The sequence below is a fragment of the Corvus moneduloides genome, chromosome 8 (genome assembly GCF_009650955.1).
Source record: "Corvus moneduloides isolate bCorMon1 chromosome 8, bCorMon1.pri, whole genome shotgun sequence".
Lineage (NCBI taxonomy): Eukaryota > Metazoa > Chordata > Aves > Passeriformes > Corvidae > Corvus > Corvus moneduloides.
In genome coordinates, this window is record NC_045483.1 from 21,964,004 (window position 1) to 21,984,035 (window position 20,032).

At 42.5% G+C, this 20,032-nt stretch overlaps 1 protein-coding gene and 1 long non-coding RNA gene across 2 annotated transcripts in view; one reads left to right on the forward strand and one right to left on the reverse strand.

The window, feature by feature from the left end:
* The first annotated feature begins 441 nt into the window (after window positions 1-441).
* LOC116447481 overlaps window positions 442-20,032 on the forward strand; it is a 159,848-nt gene continuing 140,257 nt past the window's right edge. The window contains exon 1 of the long non-coding RNA XR_004241583.1: window positions 442-616. This is a non-coding gene — a long non-coding RNA (uncharacterized LOC116447481). The remainder of the gene's footprint in view (window positions 617-20,032) is intronic.
* On the reverse strand, window positions 9,880-16,412 carry COMTD1 (catechol-O-methyltransferase domain containing 1). The gene is made up of 7 exons (XM_032116677.1): window positions 16,242-16,412; window positions 14,817-14,953; window positions 13,718-13,823; window positions 12,827-12,945; window positions 12,510-12,564; window positions 11,042-11,175; window positions 9,880-10,284 (listed from the first exon to the last, which is right to left on the reverse strand). The coding sequence occupies exons 1-7, from the start codon at window positions 16,321-16,323 to the stop codon at window positions 10,132-10,134; spliced, it is 786 nt and encodes a 261-aa protein (XP_031972568.1). The 5' UTR covers window positions 16,324-16,412; the 3' UTR covers window positions 9,880-10,131.

A 20,032-nucleotide genomic window follows, 5' to 3' on the forward strand; every position in this document is an offset into this window, starting at 1 on the left:
CAAAATGACTAGTGCATCCATGGTGCTGGGTAATCAGCTGCTGCCCCAGGCTCCCCACCGCCTCTCCTGGATGCTGCCTCACCTTGTCTTCTTTGGGGACCCTTGTTGGTCTTCGGGGCTTTGTTTCCCCTCCAAGCAGAGCATGCAAACACCTCTTTGCCAGTTGTGTTAAACCCCTCAGCTCCTGGGGAGTGGGAGAAATGGGTGTACTGCCAGCTGCCCTGGTGCAGGGGGCTGAGCCTGAGCCCAGGCCAAATTGACATGGTGAATTTTTCCCTTGGTAACTTGTAGAGTGGTTTGGGTGGGTTGCAACTGATCACAAGAGACACCTGGTATCGTTTTCACATCTATAATTGGCAGCATGTGCTTTGGGGAGTAGGGTAGGGGTGTTTTTATTTCCTCTTGCTGGTGGTGTGCAGTGTGTGTCCTTTAGCCCTGACAGAAGACTGCCCGTTATGGTGGAGTATGTAGCAGCTCTTGCTGTCATACCTGGGAGATTCATTTGTTGGGCTGAACAGAACCAGCTTTGACAGACATTCTCATGGTTGTGGCAAGCAGAGGCGGTGGCCCTCTATGCTGTCAGCTGCAGAATTTTCCCTGACAAAGATTGTACTAGGTGAGTGTGAATGGGTGTCTGTGTTTCAGGAATCAATGTTTTATGAAATGTTTTTAAGAGAACTGCAATTTGCAAATAGTTCTTCATGGTACTGTAATTTACTGTGGGTGTAGGCTTATATTGTAGTCTTAGGAGGCTGATCTTCCACTGTGTTTGAGAAAATATTTTATTTTTGTATTATTCTTTTGAAGTACCTTAGGAAATCTGGTACAGCATACAGTCCTGATGCAACACTGGTAGGCTTTTGGGTGAGTCTTAATGCTTTGTAGCAGAAGTCCTCTCTGTGTTTAGGGTATATGAGCTTGTGTTGAAATTGTTTGCAGTAAACTTGAATAGCTTGAAGCTCCCCTGGTTTAACTTTTTCATGCCCATCATAAGGTGAATTCATGAGTGAGCACTGATGCAGGAGTTTTGATAGTCTCCCTGCCAAGACAGCACAATCTAACTAAAACACCTTCTCTGTTCCAAAACAATCTGGCTCAGAGTCCCATTTCCTAACATCTCCTTTTCTTTGTGGGCAGCTGTAGCAATGTACCATGGAGTCTCACCATAGTCATTAGTAGCAGCTTCTCCAAGGCACAGTTCCTCCTAACTCACAGCACATCCCAGTGCCAGAGGAGTGGGGTGGTTGGCCTTGGGTCCCCTCTGGGTTTGGCAAAGCAGGGCTTGTGGGAAGCATGAGCCTGCTGCCTTATAAACATTTTTTGTTAAGCTGTTTAAGTTTCTTTTCATGAAATGAGACTGCTCTCATGTTTCTGTCTGTGATTTCCTGGATTTTCATGGTGTGTCACATGTGCTTGTTCTGGTGGGGATGAGGCACCTGGCAGTCACACGGCAGAGTGCAGCTGTGCTGGCCTTGGGTGGGAGTGGGTACACGCCCGCCTTGGTCCGTGAGCTGAGCTGCCTGCACAGCAGCTGGTGGGTACCTGAGGACAGGGTTACAGGCACAACCGGCATAGCAGCAAGGGAGAGAAGGACTGAGGAGCAGAAAAGCAGTCAAAATGTAAACTTTCCAGAAGAAGAAAGGCTTTAACTTTGATCCTTTCCTTCACAGGATAACTGTGGAAAACCTGTTCTTCTTCTCTGTTTTTCTTCCCTTTGACTTACAGCCTTTGATCCCTTGGAGAAAAAGTACAGGAAATTAGCTGAAATGACTCAGTGTTGCTGTAGCTGTTAACAGTCCAGTTTTCTTTTAGGAAGTAAGATAAACCCAAAGAAGAAAGTTAAGATAATTAAATACAGAAAAGGCAGTTGTAATTTCTGCTGGTGATTCCCTGATTTTGTCTACTTCTTTTGCTAGAGAACTGTGACCACAACACAAAGCTGCTTGGTCCCTCTGCGACCTAGGAATCTTCCACTGGCACAGGCTACCAAAAGCCAGCTACTTTCCTGTTTATAGGTTCTTGGTTTATTAGCCTGAAGGCAAAAAAAGTAATATGAAACCCAATAAGGTCAGGAAGGACCACATAAAAGGTTGAATGCAGAAATGTTTGATCATAAAATTAAAATCTGTATTATAATGCCTACATGCAATAGGGGCTGTCAAAATTAAGATTGCTTGTGCAAGGTTAATTAGTTTTTGCAACATTGTCCATGCTTAGCTTTGCGGCATTACTCGTGTATCTTTAGTGTAGTTTGTAGAAGTGACCATAAATGGTTCCTAAGGTCAACAGGCAGACAGACCCTATCTGCACGCTTAAAGTGTTCCTTAAGAGTTTACCATGGTCCATGTCTAGAAGTTTAAATACAGACTTGAACTTAAACTTGAGCTAAAGGTTATTACTCAATATATGGTATGTGACTGACTACATTGAAAATGAAGAAAGGAAAACTTGGTAGCAGCCATCAAAGTAACCACAGCTGCATGGCGAAGGGGAGTGAGATGGGCTTGATGGTACCTGAGACCTGTCCTGTAATGACAGAAAGAATTTAAGTGTTGGCTCTCTGGCTGTTAAATTAAATGTATCTTGTGCTTTTGTCTCCTTCAAGTTAGTCTTCAGTGGTAACTTGCATCAATCTCAGAATTGTGAGGATAGGTCTGATCCCATGCAGCAGTCCTTGATAGGGGCCAAGGGAGCTCACCTTTGGTACTGTGGCACAGACCCTCTGCAGAACACCTTATGGGGTCTTGATGGTTCTCCTGACCTGAGGAGAGGGACTACTGCCTGTTGGTAGGAATAGCTCCCAAGAAATGACTGTGCCTGAAATCCACAACAGCTGTGGGAAGACCCAGAGGTGATGATATAGAAGCTGGCTCTACACATCTGTGGAGAAACTCCCAATTTTTGTACAGGAATCATTTTGTCAGGAGTTTGACCTAGTGTGTGTTGTTTTGTAATTGTACTTTGATAGTGAATTAATGCTCTGCTGCACTGGGGATGTCTTTGAGGCTCACTGGAATATAATCTAGCTCTGCTGCTTACAGGAAACCAAGGAGGGCTCTGCTTTTTTTTTCAGGTTGTGTTAATCTCTTTGATATAATACATGATGGCACAGTAGTTGCACAGTTAACTGTGGCTTTCTGCTTTGGCACGACCCCACTAATTACACTGTATAGAAAAGATGGATTAAGTGTCTTGGGAGAGCATTTTATAGCAGCTGACATTTAGATGGCTGGAGGATGTTGAAGGTGACACTGGAAACGACACACCAAAACCCTGCTGATGTGCCCAGGAAGCTGAGGAGACACTGGTAGCTGGGTGGAATTTGGTGAAGGCACCCAAGGGACCCTTTCTCACCTTGTTTGTGGAGCTGAACATTGCCAGAGGTGGAGGCAGATGTGGGTCCCTCCACACAGAGCAGCATGGAGATCTCATTGCCCACTCCCTCCCGGACCCCATGTAGTCCTTACTGCTCTGCTTGAATTCAAAGGTGTCCATTGTTGTCTGACAAAGCTTTCCAGTTCTACTCATTGCAGCTGTTCCTGCTCCTCCTGTTTTCCAGGTTTTGATTTGTAGCAGGTATCAGCAGCATTGACTTCTGGTAGGCAGATGGAAAAATACATACCTTATGAAGTAAACATTGAGAGTTGTGGGCCACAGCCTGTGTGAATTTCACTGTGGCAAGCAAATGGTTGGACATGCAATGCAGGGTAAAAATAATGCTCAAAATCAGCATTTTGGAGCTAAGTATTATAGGTGGTTTGGGTCTTTTCTGGTTTTGGTTTTTTTTGGTTTGTTGGTTGCCCTTTTTTGTTTCATTGGGTTTATTTGCTAGTCCAAGGAGTTACATGCTTTGCTTACCTTTAAATGTAAACTTGTAATGTTTGCTTCCTAAAACCCCACACAACACAAGATACAAGGTGACATCATGGACAAGCATGAGGTTCCTTACAAATAAGTCTAAATTTTACCTGCAGCTGTTATTTCTATTTGAATTTGCAGGCACCCATTTCCCTTCTTGTGAAGGTTTCTTTGCACCTGTTTTAAAATGCATTTGTCTCTTTTAGATTTGGTTCTTTTCTGTTGTTGTGGCTTGTTTGTTAGTTTTTCTTCTCATGCTGGAAGAATCCCTCTTTTCTGTTGCTGGGAGTTGTGCTACAGGCCAGCGACATGTGGGTCATAACCCTATGGACTTCTCTGGCCATGCCACGACAGCCTGGGTATCCTGTGAACCAGTCTTCTCTGAGAGTGGATTTCTTCTGTTGATGTTTCGTATTTGTGGATTTGATTAAAATTCTTGGTGTTGTGAATGTACAGTGAGACTTTATCTTGGGTAATGAATGCTGTGGCGTTGTGTGGGTGTTATTTAGTATTTAGGTATTGCATTTACTTGTGACAGCAGTAATAACACTTTCACATTAACTATCTTCTGAAATCTAATTTCATGATGTCAGGAAGTTACTACTTTCATCTCACCAACATAACCCAAGTCCCTACCCCAGCATAAATCAAAAGGTTGCTGGAAAAATGCAGTCTCTTGGTTTTTTAGTAGGTGAATAGGAATAAAAATGTGAGCCTTTAAACTAAATAATATTTTTTTCCTTGTAGCCTGAGATCTGTTCAATCAATAATCTTTCTGCTAACTCGGGGGAGAATTTTAGTTGCCTCCATAAAATGTTTTAATTATTTAAAATCATAAAATATAAGTAGGCACAATTTGCTTGGAACTCATTAGGGAAATATATGAATAAAAAGAAAAGATAATGTTTGCTTCTGCATTAATTTAAAGCAGTCTCTAAAATATGAAATCTAATCCTGGAAAGCAGTGACTTATCAGCAATGTTTATTTTTCTTATAATAGGAGTAAATATTAAAGCAGCTAGTTATGTGTTTATCCCTACAGTTTTGCACTAAGCCAAAAAGGAAGATAAATAACTTGTCTGAAATCCTACATTAATTTCCCTCTTTTGCAGGTTTTATGTTTGTTCATTTCCTTTTTCGAAACATTGCTTTTAAAATTATTATAAAACAGGTGACTTGGAAAGCATGAGTAGCTGCAAATGCATGAGACCAATTTTGTGTGATTAGAATTATGCAGAGGTAATGCTTTATACTCGTGAAGAGCCTTTTCATCTAGCGTAAATCACTGGCACAACATGCAGCAGCAAAGAAATGCCACAGCCCTGGAAAAGGGCTTGGCAGACCAGAGAGCAGAGCAACTGATGAGTTAGGAAACGAAGTAATTTCTTTAAGCTTCTCTGAAGAAACTTCAGTGCTCAGTGTGGCAGGAAGCGCTCATTCGCAGCTCTTACGTTTGCAAAGAGGGAAGAATCAGCTTTGTCATTCCCTTGCTCAGTATTTATTTGGGATGTCATCAGCAATCCCTTCCCAAAAGACCCTTCTTGTTTTATTTGTGACTTTCCACATTTTCATTCTGGGAAGGCCATGATAGTGCTGCCTCTCCTGTAGAAATGGAATGAGCAATAAAATCAAACATGCTGCAAATCACTCAGAGATGGGCCAGATCTTTTGTACAGGGGGAGCTTTAGGTTATTTGACTGTGTTCGTCTGGCTGTTGTTTGGAAGAAGGGATGCAGCTGCTCGGCATGGTCACATTCCTTAAGGTAGTGTAATGGTGGTGCCACAATGGAGGAGACCTGTGCACTTCCAGTAGATGGGATGGGTAAAACCAAACTGTATTAATCTCAGGGTGTTGTGGTTTAACCCCAGCTGGCAACTAAGCCCCACACAGCTGCTCCCTCACTACCTCTAGTGCAATGGGGGAGAGAACTGGAAGGGTAAAAATGAGAAAACTTGTTAGCTGAGATAAAGACAATTTAATCAAAGCAGAAGCTGTAAACACAAGGAATTCATTTACCACTTCCCATCTGCAGGCAGGAAAGCCATCCCCAGGAAAGCAGGGCTCCATCACACATAACTTGGGAAGACAAACACCATCACTCTGAATGTCTCCCTTTCCTCCTTCTTCCCCCCATTTTATATGCTGAGCATGTTGCCATATGGTATCCCTTCAGTCAGTTTGGGTCAGCTGGCCTGGCTCTGTCTCCTCCCAATTTTTCATGCAACCCCAGCCTGTTCCTTGGTATGGTGGAGTGAGGGGAACATCAACACTATTTCCAGCAGAAATCCAAAACATAGCCCTGTACTAGATGCTATGAAAAAAATTAACTCTACCCCAGCCCAACCCAGCACACAGGGAGAAAAGTCTCTTAAAACAGTACTGATCTCTTAGCTCTTTTACTCCCATTGTGACCATTTAGAATTGATTTCTTCAAGTCATAAAGAGAATGTAAGCAGGGATGCAGCCAACTGTGTGCTACTACATCATCAAAAAGGAGCCACTTACGGCACTTTCTGCTGTTACCACTCCAATATCAAGATCGCAGTGCTTGAGATATGGCATGTCTCTCAGATCTGAGCTGCAAGGTTTCTGGGAACTGCTCATGCCTCAAAGGAAGGAGTTTGGATGAAGTTTATATTCATGTTCCTTTCCCTGTATCCTAAGGGCGTTGTCACAAAAAGTTGGCTAATTGTCTTCCACGAGCAGCAATTTGCAGAAAGTGCTGTCTGTGTATAATGTGACTGAATTCAGATAGATTGAAAACAACTTGAGTTTGTTAAAAGGAGTGATGGCAGTGTCAGCGGTTCAACAAACGCCTGTAAGTTATGCTATACTCAGTAGCCCAGTTTTTCTTTAGGCCACTACTTTCTTTAGTAACATGAGAGACTGAGGATACTCCCTGCTTTGTCCTCCAATGTCCCAGCAGGATTAAAAGCTGCAGTATTGAAAATGCAGAGCCTTAAGCACCTGAGCCTTGAACCCTGTGTCTACGCTTGGACAATTAGCTGTTTTTTTTGGGGCAGCTTTCTCTCTAGATTTCCGAGCATCCAGTCTCAGTCCTGCTCTTTTAATCAGCTAGTAGAGATGCAAAGTCTACTCTTAAACTTCGGTTCCCTTCCTTGTCACCCGCATAAATATACCATACCATTTTGAATGTGACACCTTTGGAGCAGGGATTGAGATACTCAACCAGCAGTTAGGATTGTATGCTTTAATTCTCATGGTGGCTACTGGGAGTTACCACGTAAGGGGGAATTCTTTTTTCTTTGTTGTTGTTTTTGTTGTTGTCATTGCTTTTTGTTTAATGAACCATACTTCAGCCCCATTTGCTTCTGAGCAAGTCCCAACTGTACATTTGTCACCTGTGTTGGCCCCTCTGGGGTCATCCCTTGCAAGTAGAAGAGATGTCGGTGTTGCAGGAACGGCTGGGTGTGAGGGTTTGGGCAACAGCTGTGCCCCTGGGTCAGCTCCTCTCCAGGGGCAGAAAATCCTGAGCCTTTATAGTGCAAGCAGTAGCTCAGGCAGGTGTATTACCTGAGAGGGGTGAGCAGACCCATGAGCTTCCATTCATGGTATCTCCATTAGAGAGAGACAAAGACTTGCCTTGCATTATTGGGTGGTCCATTCTCATCAGCAAATGGAAGTCTAAATTCCCATTGCCCCCACAAATTCCCCATAGCTGATTCACCACTTGAATTAAACCATAATTATATATTATCAGCAGTCACTTCATAGTAAGGTTGAAGGATTAAATGCAGTTAGCGGTGATGAATTCCAGATGTGCAGGACAGAAGCCTGAAGAGAAGGCCAGTTTCTGAGTAACTACAAGATAGTATAATGTATTCTAAATATTTGATTCAATTAAGCTTCCTTCTGCTCTTTGTTTCAGCTTACAGATGGCTCATCAATCTATAGTTTAGGGACACATTGCTATTCTTTCTAATGGTAATTAGGTGATCAGGATGGAGACAGATTTGATGAAATACTCACATTATGATCTGCATATTTAAAATGGAAGAGTCCAAAGCAGAGGCAAAATGCTAGCTGGCTGCTGCACATGGCTTCAGCCTCAGGCACTTGAAAGGTCATCCTCTAGCACAGGTAATGGGGACTTTGCTAGTTCCCACCACAGAAGGAATAAGAGTTTTTGAATTCATCAACTGTGAGTGCTTGTATCTGGTTTGGAATGTTGCTAAACTCTTATTTAACAATTTCTTGCAAAAATACTCATGATGCTTGCCCCTTTTTGGCTCAGCTTCACTGAGAGGGTTCTTGCAACTTGGAAAAATAGTAAAACAGTTGTCGAGTCTGTGATTCATCTTCCAATGACTTCTCCCTGTTTGTGAAAGGCCATCATGGTACTTTTAGGGCAGGGTATGTATTGTTAAGAGCTTGTAGCTTGCTCATTATTATCAGCCTATAGCCTCTGAAAGCAGGAATATTTGAGAGGATGCCCCTGCTTTTAAAGTGTTCCATTTTGTGTTTTTAACCCTTAGGATTCTTTTGTTATCTACTGACAAAGTAAAATTGTAAACTAGAACATGGCCAAAAGCTCTGCATGCAAATGTATAATGATTCTGCACACTCCTTTAGCCACTCTGAGAGCTGTTATAACCACTAAGAATTTAATAAGGTGTTATTTCTTTTATGCAGAGAAGAAATTTGAGGAGCGCGGAGGTTTGAAGCTCTGAAGGTAAATCTGTACTCAGAAAAAGAAACTGGGCAAACTTTATGCCCTATTTAAATTCTCATTTAAGGGCCACAAGCACCCTGTCTTGGCCTTCTCCCAGACATGGATTTTGCAGTCAGTCCTCAATTCAGCAAAGTACTTAAGCACATCCTGATATGCTTTGCTGAATCAGGGTTTTAAGTGGAAGTGACAAAAATAGAATTGAGATCTCCTCAGTCGTAACCCCACTCTGAAGCCATCAGGCAATGCTTCCTTTCTTCATTGCTCTCCACTGCAGTATACTATAGCAAGTGTCTGAGACAGGCAAGACCCAGAGGCTCTGAACCTCTGCCCCTTACTAGAACTCAAGCTACCCAGCTGAAATTTCAAAAATATGAGCCAAGTAGACAGTTTTAACAATTTTGAGACTTGAAATCTTTGTACCCCAGTGCCTTGAGTCATTCAAGTGCATTACTTAAGCAAATGAAAGGAGGATCCTCTTAGCTCTGACAGACTTTCCCTTCAGGAGGTCAACAAATCTGAAGATCTCTTTCCTCTATACATATGATACCCTTTCAGTGTTATCAGTCCCCCAAAACAGTTACCAGTGAAGCTTCTGTCTGTAAAATCCTACTTTCAGTTCCTTATTTAATCAATTTTTATCTGTAATAAAGAATTGCAGGCTGAAATTTTGTTACATACTGCCCAGGGAAGGGAATCTCTGCTTGCAGTAACGATTTGAATAGCCAGTTAACAACTCTTTTGCATCCTCATACAATCATAATCCTTCTGTAGGCTTGCCACCAATATTCTGTGCTTGAAACTTTCTACGAAACAAGCAACTAGCAAGCTGCTTCTTTGGGGGACAAGTGGGAGGGAGACAGGAAAGAGAGAGAATTGTTTTGGTTTGCTTCTTGCCCATTTGCTCTTCCTCATTCTGACTTAAAAAAATCTACCCGCACTGTTACCTAGGTTAAAGAAATCCAGTCCTTGTGCACAAAGGTTTTAGAGAATACAATTACAGTATTGCGAATACTGTTTATCCTCTGGTAAGGTTTTAAAAAGCTTTTTTTTTTTTCAGATTTTTTTTGAGGCTTGTTATGTAGTACCCTTCAAAGATAAGGAATGACTTAAAATATTTTTAGTCTGAGAAGGCTAGCAATCTCCTTGATGTAATTTCATTAAAAATCCATTTTTCTATTATGGCTATAAACATTAGTAAACTCCACTTCTTTTCCTTTTGATGGTACTGACTGATTATTCCACTGGTCAAGAGGCTCTTCTAGGACAGCAAATTGTTGTATTGAGTCACTTGGACAATCTATAGAGGGGGAATTTTTCAACCACTGTCTTACAAGGACAATTTCACATAAGTTTATTTCCTTTATTACAATTAAAGTAAGAAACCATGGTAGATCTTATAATAAATCTCTTCTCTACTTAGCTGCCCTTATCATCCTGCTGCTTCTAAAGTCTTTTTTTCCAGGCTATGCTATCCAGTGGAGATATAGATTAAATCACTATTTTTGATAACTGTTCCACCTGCATTTTTCCTGATGATTTGATGCTGCTTGCTATTTCCCATCTGCTGGGCTTCCTCGAGTTACAACTTGAATGCTAATGTGACTCCATCCCCTATTGGGAGCATGCTGATATTGATGCGTGCATCTCTGAGAAGCTTCTCATTGAGGCGGTGGATGCTCTGCGCTGCCAAGTCATCCTTCCTTGGTTTTAACACCTTTCCATTCCAAAAGACCTATTGAAAAAAGAAATATGCACCTCATTTGTTCCAATACAGTCCTTGGACCACAAAGGAAGCTTTGGAAAAGTTCCTGCATATTTTTTTAGAAATTAATATTGTTTGTTGTGTTTCAGACATCAAATGGTCTCTGACACGGAACTCTTGTAAGTAAGTGGGACTGAGAGTCCACAGAACTTGCTAATTGTATTTCTACTGTAGATCGGAAGCCCAAATAAAAAAAGATGTCTTTAAACATAGGTTTTTTTAAGAGCCCCTATTCAGCTGCCACTATAACCTCAAAGATGCCTGAAGTTTAACATAATTTGTTTCTTGTAAAAGTAATTAATTGATAACTTATTAATAGTTACTGATTACAAGTGCTACTTTTGATCTTGTGTAAGTACTGTACATAGTATAAATGCACTACAAGACAAACCAGAATAATACAGAGCATTCTCTGTAATGAATTACAAAAACATTTCTATGTTTCTGTTATCACACACTGTGTACTAACATAATTTTAATACATCACTTCTTACTTCTAGAGGGTTTTATTCCTTGCTTATATTAGTGTTTTATGTAGCTTACTTAAGGAGTTTATGTTCAATTTTCTTATCCTTTGTGTTACATGGAACAAACATGTCACAATTGGCAACCCAATTGCAGGTCAGAAATCACATTACTAGAATTCCACTTTTCAGACTTCTTTTTCTTTTCCCACAGCCAGAAGCAGTAACTGCACGTGCATTACCATCAGAACTGCAGTACTTACATTATCGATAGCTATTATTCCCCCTTTCTTTACGAGGCGCAAGCATTTTTCATAGTACTCATTGTAGCTTTCTTTATCCGCATCAATGAAAGCAAAGTCAAAGGTTTCCGCTTCTCCGCTGGCCAACAGTTCATCTAGATGAGCAACAAAGTGAGTCATTACACCCTGGTTAGTGCTGTAATCCATTTGTGTCAAAGTTCTTATTTAATGTTTTCTGCTGCCTTGACCAGGCAGCCTATTCCTCCACAGGTAATTACTAGAAAAGCTTATCCCACAGAAACCAATCTAGACATTATGTATGCCATAAAACACACAGTTACTGAGTTCTGCATGCTTAGGACTTTGTGGAGTAGCTCCAAACCTGAAGGATACAGCTGGGACTGCTGAAAGGTAGAGTAAAAACAAGTCAAGCACTTTGAAACTGGACATACTCTATGCCTCCAGCTTTTTTTCAGCTGTCAACTGTTTTCTTGAGTGGATTAGAATTTTTCTCACATTTATGTACAGGTTCTAAATGCTAATCTCTCCTTGCAGATCAAGTGCCATGACTTAGGTCATGAACAAATCCTGTCAGAGATATTTATCACAGCGAAAAATTGCTATAAGTAGTTCCTCTCTGGGTCAAGGCAAGTAGAATTCAGTTATAAGTTCTCCTGAACAGACTTCTTGACTGAGAATTCCAAATTGCCAGTTGCAGAGGACCTTTTTGTCTGAAGCAATGCCTGGACAAAGCAGTTGATAGACTTCAAGGAGTGTGCATACCAGCAAACTGGTTATATTTGTCTCTTTTAGAAAGGACAGATTTGAAAGTAATACAAGGTTATCAATGGATCTGTGGATCCATCAAACACCTTTGTTGGAAACCTTCTGCATCCAACAATCCTAGAAAATTTCTTGCATTTTCAGAACCTTTATTAGTATTTCCTCTGCCCCACATTTTCTCTTTCCTTGAATGAGAAAAGTCATTGCCTTACTTATGGCCTTGCACGCTTTTGGCACATCCTAAATTTGAACTTCTCTGAACACAATTCAGCCTAAGTTGTGTATCGGCTTCTGAACTTTCCTGCACCTCAGCCCTTTCAGGAAACTCTTCCTCTCTTAACAAAGGAATACTTGCTTAGAATGGACAATGGATAAGAGAAATTTGGCTTTGTCTAATTAATCTGTTTTAATCAGCTTTCCCAGAAGCAGCTGACAATAGTACTCGATAGATTAAACCAAGTGATGGACAGGACAGGTGAGTGACCAGTACAGCCCACTACATAGGACAAGCATTTTCTTCCTCTGTTAGTAGGCAGCAAAACTGTGAACTCCTAAAGATTTTTACTTTTTAATATCAGAGAAGCTGCCTCCCTGTTAGCAAAAAGGGTCACGTTCACAACCATATTTGGTTTTAAATTTCATTACTATTGTATCCCCCTTCTATTTCTAGGCAAGAGTAAACAATCTGTTATTTCGGGTTACTTACCAAGCGTTTGAATTGCTGGCTTAATCCGCAGATCAATTTTATGCTCTACTCCTGCCTAAGATGAAAAAGAACAGAGAGTTGATAAAAGTGGTCAAGAAATAACCTGTTAGTAGGCTGTATTCAGGGAGTGACTTGTGTTCAGATAGTTTTCCTATTATTTTTAGGTTCCAAACACCACTTACTCGTCCCAAACTGAACTCTATCAGCCTCCTTTCACGATAAGAATACTTCTGTGTGAATGTGCAAGTCTAAAACGCCGAAATCTCTTCACATATAAAGGTAGCTGTCCCCAATGTGTAACAGGAGATGCTGCTTACCTCCTTCCACAGTGGCCTTCCAATTTTGGCATAGTCCTCATTTATATCACAGGCAATAACTCGACCATTATCTGGCAGGACAAGTGCCATATTCAAGGCATTATAACCTGTGAAAACACCTAGGAAAATCATAAGAGACATCAACACCTACTGTATTGTGGAAAAAGAACTACAGGGCTCTCTTCAGGAATAAAATCTCTGAAGGAATCGAGGATGGCAATTTGTTAATAGACAGTAAGGATTTTTCTTTCCATTTTAATGTAATAGTGGCTTGGGAGGAATTTTTACTTTTTTTTTTTTTTTTATCAATCTTTTAGCAAACTCCAATGTTAGCTTTTTCCAAAAGTCTTATGGACAGACAAGGCAGAGTCTCATCTTGCATGTGTAACCCAGAGAGACTGGGTGAGCAGCAAAATACCAGGGAATTTTAACGCCAGGCCAAGAATGAAGATGGTGGGAACCCATACCTGGCGTCTCAGCATCAGTCTATCTTTTATGACATCCTGGTAACATAGGTGCATCAAGCAAAGTGGATTTGGTACAGGGCCTGTGCATCAAAATATTTTCTTCTAGCAAGAAACTGATACAGGAAGGACAGAAGACACCCTGTCCTGCAACTGCTGAAGACTCAAGAGATCTATTGATCTCAGTTTTTCAGATTGCCTCAGAACTGATGAGCCATCCATGCTGATGCCAGAACTACCCAATGCACAGTTAGACAAAGTGGCAACCAAGTGCAAATCAGAAAATCCTTTTCATGCTGTAGTTTCCCCACCTGTTTGCTGACAGGTATGCAGTACCTTACTGTATTTGGATATCTTATGTTAAACATGGCTGTATTTTGAGAAGAATAGTCAGGAGTTTTATTTTACCACAAAGTGACACTCTTACCTATTTCAATAACTTTCTTGGCTTTAATGAGCTTGACCAAATTTGCCATAAGCTGAGCCTGCTCGCAGGACACCATCATTCTGCCCCAGGGATGATCAGCAGTAAGCTAGAAAGGGCAAAAAAACCCCCACATCACATGAAACAAAACCCAAATCTACCAAACCAATATCCAAAAGAAAAAAAACCCAGTGAAACTCCAGGGAGAACAGGTATCTCTGCCTTCTCATTTCAGATGGCTTCGTGCTCCGTCTATGAGCCAGAAATTGATTTGAATTTAACTGTAAGTAAGGAGGATACTGTGTGTGCTGTAAGCAGTGGATATTCAAAGCAGTAATATGCTCCGAAGTTACCATGGCTGTCGCAAACTCAGCAACATTTGTAACTAATGAAGAATCATAGAGGAACCTTGACTGTGAAAGTCCTTTATTTCTGTGAATTTATGCAAACACGTGCACTTCCTTCAAGACATGTTGAATGCTTTAATGAACTGCTGGGTTAATGTCTGCCAAAGGTCAGACCAGGTAGTTCTGGCTACACAATGCAAACCTGGAGAAGCTGTGTCCATCCCAGGGTGGAAACACTCTTGGTGCTGAGGAATGGGCAACGGGAAAAGCAGAGCTGTGCCATAACAGTTGAAGGGAAAGTATGTCCTCCTGTTTCCTTTCTTCTGCTAGAGATCATTCCAACCAACCTGTTCCAGCAGTTAGCATTTAATTTTACACAGGCACAGTCTGTCTCACCTGAAATGACTCAAACCTGAGCCAGGATGTCTGGTCTCATCTCTGGCACTGGAGCCTGATGAAGGACATCATCTGTCTGAGCTATAGGTTCCTTATACGCCAAACAAAATGAACAGAAGTCATCTGCTCAAGTCCAAATCAAGAGCAGCCCAAACACATGGCCTTGGGAGCCGAGGATAGAAAGACATGTCTAAAATGTATGCCAATACTATTAAATAGTCATGTAGGTAGCCCTGAACATTGAAGAGTCTGGGTATTACCAGTTAAAAAAAACCCCCCAGTGTGTACGCAAATAAGACAGAGGAAGGAAATGTGACCAGGCTCCCAGCAGTTCAGGATGAGGTGTGGGTGATACTGACCAGACGCAGCTTCTTTAGAATTGGATGTTCCCGCAAAGAGTGATCCAGTATGTATTGCCGGAGAGGACTGCTTTTCCCAATCATCCCACTCGTGGATGATTTGGGTGTCCCAAAAACTAAAGAAGGGTATCTTTTACCTACAAAAAAATAAGTAATAATAACTTTTATACTTTTCAGTTATTGCCGTTTTAAATGAAGCAAGGATTGAAGTATTACTAAAGGTTAAATGTCCTTTGCTCAAAAATAGCTGTGAAAATGGAAAAACGTAACATAGCTGGACAACCACATAGACTATCTTTTTTTTTCCTCCTCCTCCTTATCAGCCTCTTAAGATGTCCAGCCTAGGCCTCCAAAGCCTAAAAGGGAAAGGCTTCAGTACTGTGTTGTTCAGTGGTCACTGTGATGGTTACAAACTGCGATAATCTAACAGGAGAAGTAACCCCATCAAAATTCAAAGGGCAAGTTTAAAGAGAGAAACATGAATGAGGGAGCACAATTTTCTTACTCTGGGGCCCTTGTTTTGCAGATGAATAAGGTTTTACGCCCATCAGCTGATGCGTCTTCTCAAACCCTGTGCTCTCCTCATGACACTGTCCTGCCCTCCAGCCAGGGGAGATCAATGGCTTGATTAGCATGAAACCGGTATGCAAACAAAGCAGATGCTCAAAGTTGAAGGATTAGTATAGGTCTACTCAAATACAGAACTGACTAAGCTTTGATGCCCGATGTTTCTTTTACCACATGGATCAAATATTTTAAAGAAATCACAATAACTTCATTTCCACATCTCCTGGTAGTTGTTTGTTACAACAGAACACTTTTATTTTGAGGGGTTTATTTTCTGTTAATGGTTCTATTTTACAGACGATCAGGCCGAGATGTAGAATATTTCAACAACTTGCCTGGAGTGGAAGGATAAGCAACCAAGTGCCCGCGTTACAAACCCAACACCAGTCTCCTTCCCCTCCTGGATCGTGGGCTCGTTGTTTCGCTGCCCCCCGGGGAATGAAAGTGAAACTGCTACCATTAGACAATGCTGTGCGCAAGGACCGCACCCCGGCCTTCCCGGGCCGGCCCAACAAATGCAGGCAGGGGCCGGACGGGGGAGCATGTCCTCGCCTTCGCTGGGACCTTGGCCCGGCCCCATACTGCGGTAGCTGGATTACAGGGAGCGGCTTGGGCTCTAAGAGCATCAGTGTTATTTACTGCCGCAGCTCAGCGAAATAAATCCCTGCCCGCAGGGCAGCCCCAAGGGGTCTGCTCCCTCGATGGCCGTCGGGCTGCACCCGCGGCGGCGACTCCTGCCCACCCTGGGAGGGACCTGCCCGGGCGCTGCGGTTCCCGTCCCGTCCCCGGTGGGGACACGAAGAGGGCGCAGCCTTCACGTCTCCGTGCGTGTGGCGGGTGTTGGGGGGCGCCGCTTACCTGCAAGCATACCCGTAGCAAAGGCGACCCCCAGCATCGCCGTCCCGACGGCCACTTCTTTGGGCACGCTGGGAAGCGGCATTTTGGAGTCGGGAGCGAGCGGAGCGGCGCGGCGGGCGGGAGGGAGCGGCGCAGCCCGGCCCGGTCACACGCGGAGCGGTGCGGGGCGGTGCGGTCCGCCCCGGGAGGGCGGGGCAGCGCTGCCCGTGGGTGGTGGCCCGGCGGTGCTTGGGTTGGTCTTGGTGTTTCCTCCGCTCCCCGTGCCCCGGCGTGCCCGATGCTGGGCTCTGCTCGGCTGGGGTGGCGAGAGGGTGGGTCACCCGCGGGAGGTGCGTGCCTTCCTCTCGGTGACATACTCGGTTGTGGTGTGTAAAGTGACAAAAACAGCACCTGGGATTTGTGTCACCGTCTCTTCTCAGAGGCTGGTTCTGGTACAGTTTCACGGCAGCCTTCGTTTTAAAACACATCCAAGTGTCGTGTGAGCTGGTAATAGGCTCTGATGGAAGAGCTTTTCACAGAAATACGCTCGTAAGAGGCATGGTACTCCAACAAGCCCAAGAAGTGAGCTCTCTCCTACCTCTAGAACAAATGTTTCTTTGCAGCTGAGGTGTGAGCCTCAGCTTTACTTGTCAAAAAGCATGTAAGGTTTTTGGAATTTCTGTCCTGTGACCTGTGAGTTTCCAGGTGAAGGGGGTCAAGGAAGATTCTCCAAGAGAGGGGGAATGGGGCCTGGGGCCTGATTTCCACTACTGCTGTTTCAGCCCCCTCTGCAGCACCTTCCAGGTGAGGTGGAGCAGTGCTCTTGCCACTCCTTAACAGCCTTGTTGAGGGATCTCCTCCCTGGCCGGATCTGTTGCTGAGGGAGTTGGTTTATAAGTTAACAGTGATTGTGTAATCTTTTTATGTTAGCCTAAAACCAACTTCTTCATGCTTCTGTGAAAGGACACTGCAGTGCCTTTTGGATATGGGCTGGGGATTTGGTTTTCATTTTGTGAAGTATTGGAAATATCTGGATTTTAGAAAACATGAGCAAAATGTGGAGATCTATCATTTTGTCACTCTATGGGAGATGAAATTATTGACATTGCACACAGACGAGGAATACATAGGAATGGCTTGAGTTGCAACTTGGCCTCCACAGATGTAGGATGAAAGCAGGTAAAAATTCCCTTTTGGCACATAGTCCATCTCTAGAAAGCCAGATGAATTGTGTGTTGGTAGGTTTGGATAAAAACATGTCAACTATTTCCCTATGCTAGCAAAATGAATGTCAGGGGAGTTAGAAGAAAAAGATTCTTTTTTGAGTACATCTTAAGTGTCGGATTAAATATATTCACAGGGTATTTATGGGAAATAGGTTTGCCTATCACTGCATTTTTAGTGTGTGTTAGAGCTTATTTACAAAGACTTGAGCCCAGAGCTCTTGTATTTCCTTTGCAGCAACTGATCGTGCCACTCACTAGGGAGTTTGCTGTGATTTCTGATTTGCAGACCAAAGTAAGATATATGATCTGTCTTGGCAGATAAAATAACTTTCAGTTCACTTCTAAAATTTATTTGATTTTGAAAGCTGTGAGTGTTGTTGGTTTCTTGGTGGCTTTTTTCCATTCAGTATCTCGTCACTTTCTCTGTGTACATTTTGCTTTTGTAAATGAGAGCATTTCATCCCGTCTTTCAGAAGATGAGTAATCAGGATGCGCTGGAACGTGTCAGTTTTAGGCCAAACAACTGTAGGAGGCAACAACTCTTCCAGCGGCCATAAATCAGATTTGTGACGATGCGGCTCCATCTAGTGATTCTTCTCTACAACTGCAGCACAAGGGAGAGGAACTGCGGTTTACTGTGTTCAATGAAACGCACGAAGTGTGCAAGCTTCCAGTGTTGTGTTGACCTCTCGATTCAACGAGATGCCCCATTTGGGCATCTCTGGGAACGTCATATTTCTGAAAGCTCCGAGAGAATTGGTGAGCTGAATTGCTAACATACTGAAATGTGTTTCTGAAATTCCTCCCACACCCAAGCTGTTAATCAGTAATAGCTTACTTTGCTGGCAGTCAGGTGTTCTACTATATCTCTGTACTGGACAACATGTTGTTTCCTTTAGATAAGGAATTTGATTTTCAGATATCTAAGATATGATAAAATACTTTTATAGGGAGGTCAAAAGAGTTGAAATCTTCTAGCTGGATAGAATGGAGCCATCAGCTTTTCTTTGAGCCATTTCTGTTTTCAGTTTACATAACTCTGTGATATATACTGAACAGGAAACTTTGATTAACAGATTTATTAGATGCATGCTTGCAGTGTGCTGTGGCTACCTGAGTATTGAAACATTTTGGTAGATTTCTGCCTACTACTTGTGCTAAGTAAGGTGAAGGCTACCTAGAAATAATAATGGTAATATGGGCTTGGATACAAACCCCACTGCTCCCTATATTTGTAAGGTCAGTCCAGTTGCACAGATTTCATGGGAGATCAGGATTGCTCCTAGTGCTGTAGTCAGTGGCGTATTTGCTGTGCCTGAAAGTGCCTTCTCTCTGGAACTTAATTCTTGAAAGGGTAGGAGTGTTTCGGCAGCATATTCAGGCTGGAGCCAGAACATGATTGCATTTGTAAAACATATGGAGTACGACAGACAGGATAGTGGCTGACCTCAGGATGTACAAATCCTCACTTTAGTCATATTGATAATCTATTCAAGGTTTTACAGACACTGGGTAATTGATATATGCAGTAGCCTGTTCTTCTCCTGGAACCTTCCTTCCAGGAGTGTTTTTCTATGTGAGAATGTTGAATGGCATCTACCTCGGTGTCATCTATCTGTGTAGACTTATTGTAGAAATGGGACTGGTAAAGTATTAGCCTACTGATAAGGCTGGTCTCACTTCTGGGTTCCTGCCTTTCATTTGCAAATATTTTTACATGTGCCTAGTAACTCAAGCACCACTGTAAATTGCCAAATTACTTGCCTTGAGTATAATAAGCTGTTTCCTTTCACTGTCCTCATAATTTACAATTTTTTCTGTTGGTTTTCTTTTTGTTTCCATGTGCCAACTACCTGAACTCAGCCTGTTCTGGCGGGCTGTGCCTCCCAGGTGACGTTCTGTGGCCTGCTCCAAGGTGGTGGTAAAGAATAGTATATGAGCATCTTGATTGTCTTGCTGCTGTACTAAAAAGAAGTAAAATCTGTGGGGGTTTCAGCCACTGCCAGTGTGGACAGCCAGGGTAGAGATGTGGACCAGAGTGGTTATAGATGACTCTTTCTGAAATCATACTTGCTCTGTGGTGGAAAATCACTGTGTATCACAGATACCCCAAAAGTAAGTGTGTATAGGCATGTTTGAACAGCACAACTCGTTGGAAATAAGCCCTACACATTTGTTGAAGCTATATTGGCCTATGACATTGGAAAGCATTCCATGGAGTTGCATATTGTGTCTGCTTCATTCGGGCTGCAATGTTGCTGGTGTGGCTTCAAGCATAATTTAAATGTTGCTTACTTAAATCTTAGTTATCTGCACATTGTTCTCCTCTGTTTACAATGAGGATAGCAGTCCCACAGTCCTCTAAAACACGTCAACATTTGTCTAAAATGTTGAAAAGCAAGTGTAAATGCTACATGTATTTAGTTTAGTGAGCAAAGTCAAAAAATGTTTGAAGCTTGTGTACAGCTGAAAGAGAAGACAGCCAAGCTTACAATGTGAATGTAAAACCATGGTCATGGACAGGAAGCATAAGGAATTGGATTGTATTGAGCAGCGTGCTTGGCAGTAGCCTAACTCAAATTTCTT